Genomic DNA, 7,521 nt, shown 5'->3' with positions numbered 1-7,521 from the left:
GTCCGCTGCAGCGGTGGGAAGGGTTGCTTAAAGAGCCACGGGGAGGTCGTACCAAGGAGACCTGGAGAGCGTCTGAATGCAACAGATGCAAAAGGCACAAGAGGCCCAGACACCTGACCCATACCCTGGAGCTCCAGGTTAGTGAGAACCAGAGCGTGTAATCGGACACGCCCCGCTGGCTCATGCACCCAATCAGCGACGGGCCTCAGGGCACGCCCCGTGCTCCCAACGCCAGGCAATCTATACAAGGGAACTGGCTGTCGTCGCGCCTGCGCAGTCCGCTGGCCCCGCCCCTTTGCGCTCCAGCTCGGATCTTCCACAACCAACATGGCGGCTCCCTGTGTGTTCTGCGGCGCCGCAGTTTCCTACCGGCTCTTTCTCGGGAGTAGGGTTAGCCTCGCCCGGGAACAAAACCTCTGGAAAGCCGCGGCTGCTGAGTTGCAGATAGGTACCGGATCCCAGGTAAGGCCTAGGAGAAGTGGAAACGCTGGCCCTGTAGCTCGAAGATGTGGAGCCGGCGACGCCACCTTCCCCCGGCGTCTCGCGTGCGCAGACGGGGACCTAGGGTCTTAATTGTTAAGTACGGGTCTGAGGTTAGAGAGGAGGAATGGGTGCTGGCCTGCGGCGGCCCCTCGAGGTTGTCTCTGGTTTTCTCGGGGTGCAGTGAGGGGAGGGAGTTCTGTGGGGACGGAACTAGAGCGACCGCCCCCTGCCGTGACGTGGCTGCCGAGCCGACGGGAGCCCGCGCCCAGGTGTGGTGCTGGCTCGGGGCCTCCCCGCGTGCCCCGCGGTCCAGAGGGAGGCGGGCCGCGCCGGAGGAGGTGAACGAGAGACTTGATGGAGGAAGTCACACGGAGAGAATGGTGACTTTTAAAAGTGCCTTGCGTCTGTGCGGTTTCTGTTTTCTTAATTTGCCCGACACTTTACAAATACAGACTAGAACTTGTGCATTTTACTTAATCCTGAGGGAAGTGACTAGCCTCACATCTGGATAGATGATACCATTCTGACATGGTATCTCAGGAGGACGAACAAGATTTGAGAGGGAAGAAAATGAGTTTAGTTTTGGATGAAATTGTATCTATTATGCAATTATTGTTGGGAACTCCAAATGGAGATTTTCACTAGGCCCATAAATGGGCAGGTTTATATAGTTCAAGGAGAAAACTGATTTACAAGTTCTCTGTTACTCTGTGGACTGTAACTGACGCCTTGGAAATCAATTCAAACACCTAGGGAGAGTGTACTGAATAGGAATAAGCAGAGATACTGGTCCCTGAAGGACAACAGTCGAGAAAGAAAAACCACCAAAAGATTTTAATGCTACCAAAAACAGTGGACAGGCAAGACCGTGTGGTGTCTTGGAAAACAGGAGAGTGTTTCAGTTAGGGAGAATAAGCAGTACCAAGTACTGTAAAGAAGTCAAGTACTATGATCTAAAAACACTGTTGATAAAAGGAATGATACCTTTTCTCCTTTCTTTTATATTTTAACCTAAATGCACCAATCCATCCATTCAATTAGCCATCAAACATTTGTTTTATTTTTTTATTGGAAAATGTGTTGGAAGTTTTTATATTTTCATACATCTCTTTTGAGTCTCTCCTTTATACATAGTTATCTATAAAAGGGACTACAGCATATAGAAAGTTTTTATTGGTGACACTTAATGTGTGTATGTTTTGGGGGTAAGGGGAGTCACTTTCCCTCCCTCAAACTCCAGATCCTGTGTATCCTTTTTTTCTTTCTTTATGTTCTTTTAATTATACGCAAGCAGGTATATGCATACTTTACAAAAAATGGTGCCCATTCTACTTTTTGCTTCTCTAACTTACATACATAGAAGAAATCCCTCCAAATCACCTATTAAATACCTAACTGATGCATGACATTCTTTGTGATGAATATATCAAATTAACAGTTGATGGGCATTAGCTTTGTTTCCATTTTCTTTCCACTAATAAAATGTTCAGTAAATACCTTCATACAATTCTTAGATGCTTTTATTTCTGTAAGAGACAGTTCCAGTCATGAGATTATTGCTTCAAAGGATGTGTACATCTTAAATATTTCCACAAAGCTTTCCAAAAAGGCTGTAGCAATTAACATTCTGTCATTGATGCATTAGAGTGCCCCTTTCTGTACCTGCATTAGGTTTGCATGTTTGTTTTTTTCAATAAGATGGGTGTAAAATTATTTCTCCCTGTTACTTTAGTTTTCACCTCCCTGATCAAATTTGAAATAAACCTTTCATTTTCGTATGGCAAATGTTCAGTGAGCACTTTACTTGAGCCTGACACTGTTCAGTAAACAAATTATAGTAAACAAATTAACCTAAGGGTCAGTCAGTCAGCAATGACCCTTAGCACTCTCAAGGGATGGTTCTGAGACAGCTGAATCCCCAGACTCCTGAATTCCACCCCAGCATGTGTTTCACCACATGCAGTACAACTCAGGTGTAACTGAAAGACTTCACTGACCCTCATCAGACTTAATGATTCCATGTATATTCCATAAAGCCTTTTGTATGGCACAGAGCTTGTCTGTCGGAAAGATTAATAGTTCTTCACTTCCATCTACAACATTAATAGTCTGTATCTCTTAATGGCCGTGTTTCATAAAACAACATTTTTAATCACTCCATGAATGGCTAAAATACTCTGCCTGTTTTTTGTTTTTTTAATTTGGGTCATAACCCTTTTGTTATGTAATTTCTTCTTCATTGGCTACAGACGAAGAAGGAACTGGGAAGAACAGAAAAATAATCAGTGCATCTCTTACAGGGTAAATATTTTTGTATTTTTTTAATATGTATAAGTGTATACCAGGTGGTGATAGAAATAATAGGTGTTACTGTAGATCACAGTCAAAAAAGTTTGAGAAACACTGAAGCAGCAAGGAAAAAGCAACAGCTTTTGTTAAGCTGTGATTCCAGGCTGCTCCCAGGCCTGTCCCTAGCAGATGCCCTTCTGCATACCATCCTTGTGGTATACATGTTTCATATTAATTCCTCGGTACAGCTGCAGATATCTCAGTATCCCAGATTTGACGTGGAGGAGGGAATCTTACTCATGATTGGCCAGATTTCTCAGATTATGAGCCCATGATAATCAGGGATCTACGTACAGTATACCACGAATTTCACAGAGGTAAATCCAGAAAAATGCAGAATGGCATGCCTAATTCAGATGAGTCGTCATGGGGAAGGAGGTGGGCAGCTTCTTAGGAGGTGATAGTGGCGTCTTTAATTAGGAGTTATGTGAGGAAAGAAAGGTGTTTGTTCTGGAAGATGTCATAGGTACACAAGGAATGGAGATGTCCAGTCAGGACTTTCTGGTAACAACAAGTGATTGGTGAGAGCAGCTATATTGGTATAATCGTTGGTGAGAGACAGGGTAGTCTGGCAGGGTCCAGATTATGGTCTGTTTTGCTGTCCGGAGGTATTTTGAGTTTTTTGACCTGTCACAAGTAAAAGCATTGGCATTATTAGAAGCAGTTGACTGTTGCGATACACTACAAGGTTACCCTTTTTAAAGGTAGAATTCTCGAATCCTCCATCAATATTAATTTAATGTAGAAATGGTAATTTAGCTTTCTGTAATATTTATGAACTTTATAATAAGAAAAAGCAGAGGACTGGTTTCTACTTTGAAAGATATTACTACAAAATACTGATGATAGTCCTCTTAATTTTGTTTTCTACAAAGCACTAAGAACTTAATTTTAGTTTTTACTAAGTGAGTATGCCCTTGCTGAAATGGACCATCTGCCAGAGAAGGTGGGTAGCATTTGGTGGCTTAGACCTTATATATTTTTGCTTTATTGTAAAAGCATTGCCTTCTTTGTCTTAAGTACCTGTTCTTTTCATCTCTCCTGGGCTCCTGGAGGTTATAGTGTCCTATATTTATCACAGTACCCAGTTGGTACCCCAGTATGGTCTTACTAAAAAACTTTATTACTAAGTTGCTAAAAAAAAAAACTCTTTAAAAAACAGATTTAAAAATTGACTCGCATTTGTATCAAATGTTTTTTGTAGCTCTGTAAATTAGTTATGTTTCCCCCACCTGGCAATTTTTGAGGTTTTTAAAAAAAAATCTCAGTTTATTAGCAATGGAAAAGAGTATCTCTTTGGTGGAATACATTTTTCCCTTTGAGATCTCATCCTGTCTTTTTAGAGATAGATTTAGTGTATTCTCCATTGCTTTAATATGAAAATACTGGGATGTTAAAGTTTGCGTTTTCCTTACATAGCAGTTTACAAGTTTCATATTTAAAGAGAGCTTAATAATAGATGCTACAATCATTCTCTCCTCCTTTTCCTTAAAAACAAGATAAATAAGCTTTCTTATACTATGCTTCATTGTTGTAGTTAGGATGATGGATTTTTTATTTATTGCTGTGTAACAAGTTTCTCCAAAATTTAGCAGCTTAAAACAACAGACATTTATTACATATTATTTTTTGTGGACCAGGATTCCAGGCACAGCTTGACTCGGTCTTCTGCTCAGGTTCTCCTGTTGGACATCATCCTGGTGTTGTCTGTGGCTGCAGTTATATCAGGCTAGAGGGTGGACATCTGTTTCCAGTGTGGATGTTCACAGCATTTGTATCCCTGTAGGCTGTTGTGCTGGTTGTTGGGCACCCTCAGTTCTTGCCCTCTCGGTATGTAGGGCATCTCACCACATCCGACTTCTTCAGGTTGATCAAGAGAGGCTGAAAGAGAGGTAAGACAAGAGTCTTTGTAACTTAATCTCAGAACTGACATTCTGTTACTTTAACAGTATTCTATTCATAAGGACCCAAGTTAAGCAAGTAGCAGAGGCCGGATCTCAAAGAGGGAGAGGGTTGCACAAGGCAGGCATGAATACCAGGTGGCAGAATCCCTGGAAGCAAGTTAGAAGCTACCAACAATTGTAAAAGAAGCATGTACACTTTTTTATTACCCAAATGTCTCATGTAGTTATGTCTTTCCTCTGTAGTTCATTTGCAGACTTCTTGAGAAAAATAACAGAACCTTTGTGTCCCCACTCTGATGCCTAGCACAGTGCCTACAGATACATTGTAGATACTCACTGATTATTTATTGAATTAAACATGTGAAGAGTTCTGTGGGCTCATATGTGTGTGCATACACATTTGTGTACATGTGTGAACACCTGCTACATTTGTGAACACCTACATTTCTTTTTTTTTATTATTAAGGTATCGTTGATATACACCCTTATGAAGGTTTCACATGAAAAACATTGTGGTTACTACATTCACCCATATTATCAAGTCCCCCCGCATACCCCATTGCAGTCGCTGTCCATCAGTGTAGTAAGATGCCACAGAGTCACTACTTGTCTTCTCTGTACTACACTGTCTTCCCTGTGACCCCCACACACACCATGTGTACCAGTCATAATACCCCTTAATCCCCTTCTCCCTTCCTCCCCACCCAGTCTCCCCCACCCATCCTCTTTGGTAACCACTAGTCCCTTCTTGGAGTCTGTGAATCTACTGCTTTTGTTCCTTCAGTTTTGCTTGATTGTTATACTCCACAAATGGGGGAAATCATTTTGTACTTGTCTTTCTCCGCCTGGCCTATTTCACTGAGAATAATACCCTAGCTCCATCAATGTTGTTGCAATTGGTAGGATTTGTTTTCTTCTCATGGCTGAATAATATTCCATTGTATATATGTACTACATTTTCTTTATCCATTCATCTACTGATAGACACTTAGGTTGCTTCCATATCTTGGCTCCTGTAAGTATGCTGCAATAAACATAGAGGTGCATATATCGCTTTGAATCTGAGATCTTGTTTTCTTTGGGTAAATTCCTAGGAGTAGAATTCCTGGGTCAAATGGTATTTCCATTTTTAGTTTTTTGAGGAACTTCCATATTGCTTCCCACAATGGTTGAACTAATTTATATTCCCTCCAGCAGTGTAAGGGGGTTCCCCTTTCTCCACATCCTCACCAGCATTTGTTCCTAGTCTTTTTGATGTTGGCCATCCTAACTTGTGTGGGGTGATAATCTCATTGTGGCTTTAATTTGCATTTTCCCGGTAATGAGTAATGTGGAGCATCATTTCATGTACCTGTTGGCCATCTGAATTTCATCTTTGGAGAAGTGTCTGTGCATATCCTCCACCCATTTTTAAATAGGGTTATTTGCCTTTTGGGTGTTGAGCTGTGTGAGTTCTTTATATATTTTGGATGATAACCCCTTGTCGATATGTCATTTATAAATATATTCTTCTCTTTCATATTCTAAGATGACTTTTTGTTCTACTGATGGTGTCCTTTGCTGTGCAGAAGCTTTTTAGTTGGATGTAGTCCTATTTGTTCATTTTTTGCTTTTGCTTCCCTTGCCTGAGCAGATGTGTTCAGAAAAAAGTTGCTCATGTTTATATTCAAGAGATTTTTGCTTATATTTTCTTTGAAGAGTTTTATGGTTTCATGACTTACATTCAGGTCTTTGATACAGTTCGAGTTTACTTTTGTGTATGGAGTTAGACAATAATCCATGTTCATTCTCTTATATGTAGCTGTCCAGTTTTGTCAACACCAGTTGTTGAAGAGGTTGTCATTTCCCCATTGTATATCCATGGCTCCTTTTCCACATATTAATTGACCATATCTGATTGGGTTTCTATCTGGCCTCTCTATTCTGTCTATGGGTCTGTTCTTGTGCCAGTACCAAATTGTCTTGATTACTGTGGCTTTGTAGTAGAGCTTGAAGTTCGGGAGCGAGATCCCCCTTTTTTTTTTTTGAGAGGGCATCTCTCATATTTATTGATCAAATGGTTGTTAACAACAATAAAATTCTGTATAGGAGGGTCAATGCTCAATGCACAATCATTAATCCATCTCAAGCCTAATTTTCGTCAGTCTCCAATCTTCTGAAGCATAACGAACAGGTTCTTACATGGTGAACGAATTCTTACATAGTGAATAAATTATTACACGGTGAACAGTACAAGGGCATTCATCATAGAAACTTTCGGTTTTGATCACACATTATGAACTATAAACAATCAGGTGAAATATGAATATTCGTTTGATTTTTATACTTGATTTATATGTGGATCCCACATTTCTCCCTTTATTATTATTATTATTATTATTTTTAATAAAATGCTGAAGTGGTACATAGATGCAAGATAAAGGTAGAAAACATAGTTCAGTGCAGTAAGAGGGCAAATGTAGATGATCAGGTGTGTGCCTATGGACTAAGTATTAATCCAAGCTAGACAAGGGCAGCAAAACCTCCACGGATGCAGAAGATTTCTCTCAAAACAGGGGGATGAGGTTCTGAGCCTCACCTCTGTTGATCCCCAATTTCTCACCTGATGGCCCCCCTGTGACTGTGCCTGTCTTAGGTTGTTCCTCCCTTGAGGAATCTTACCCGTCTCTGGCTAACCAGTCATCTTCCGGGGCCATACAGGGAAATGTAAAGTTGGTAAGTGAGAGAGACGCCATATTGTTTGAAAAGGGTAGCTTTTTACTTCTTTGCAGATTTATGCCCTGTG

The 7,521-nt window shown here is 40.8% G+C and overlaps 1 protein-coding gene across 2 annotated transcripts in view; it reads left to right on the top strand.

The window, feature by feature from the left end:
* The first annotated feature begins 287 nt into the window (after window positions 1-287).
* Window positions 288-7,521, top strand: part of MRPS9 (mitochondrial ribosomal protein S9) — a 91,929-nt gene continuing 84,695 nt past the window's right edge. Inside the window, exons 1-2 of one of the 2 annotated variants that reach the window (XM_037020027.2) lie at window positions 332-462; window positions 2,733-2,784. Coding sequence is in view for 1 of the 2 variants with exons in the window: in XM_037020025.2 (XP_036875920.2) it covers window positions 328-462 (135 nt within the window). In the remaining variant the exon portion in view is untranslated. Of the gene's footprint in view, window positions 463-2,732; window positions 2,785-7,521 lie in introns of both variants that reach the window. The other variant, XM_037020025.2, reaches the window with a different exon arrangement.

This window comes from Manis javanica, chromosome 1 (assembly GCF_040802235.1).
Source record: "Manis javanica isolate MJ-LG chromosome 1, MJ_LKY, whole genome shotgun sequence".
Lineage (NCBI taxonomy): Eukaryota > Metazoa > Chordata > Mammalia > Pholidota > Manidae > Manis > Manis javanica.
The sequence above is the reverse complement of the archived record's forward strand: the minus strand, read 5'-3'. Positions and strand labels throughout refer to the sequence as shown.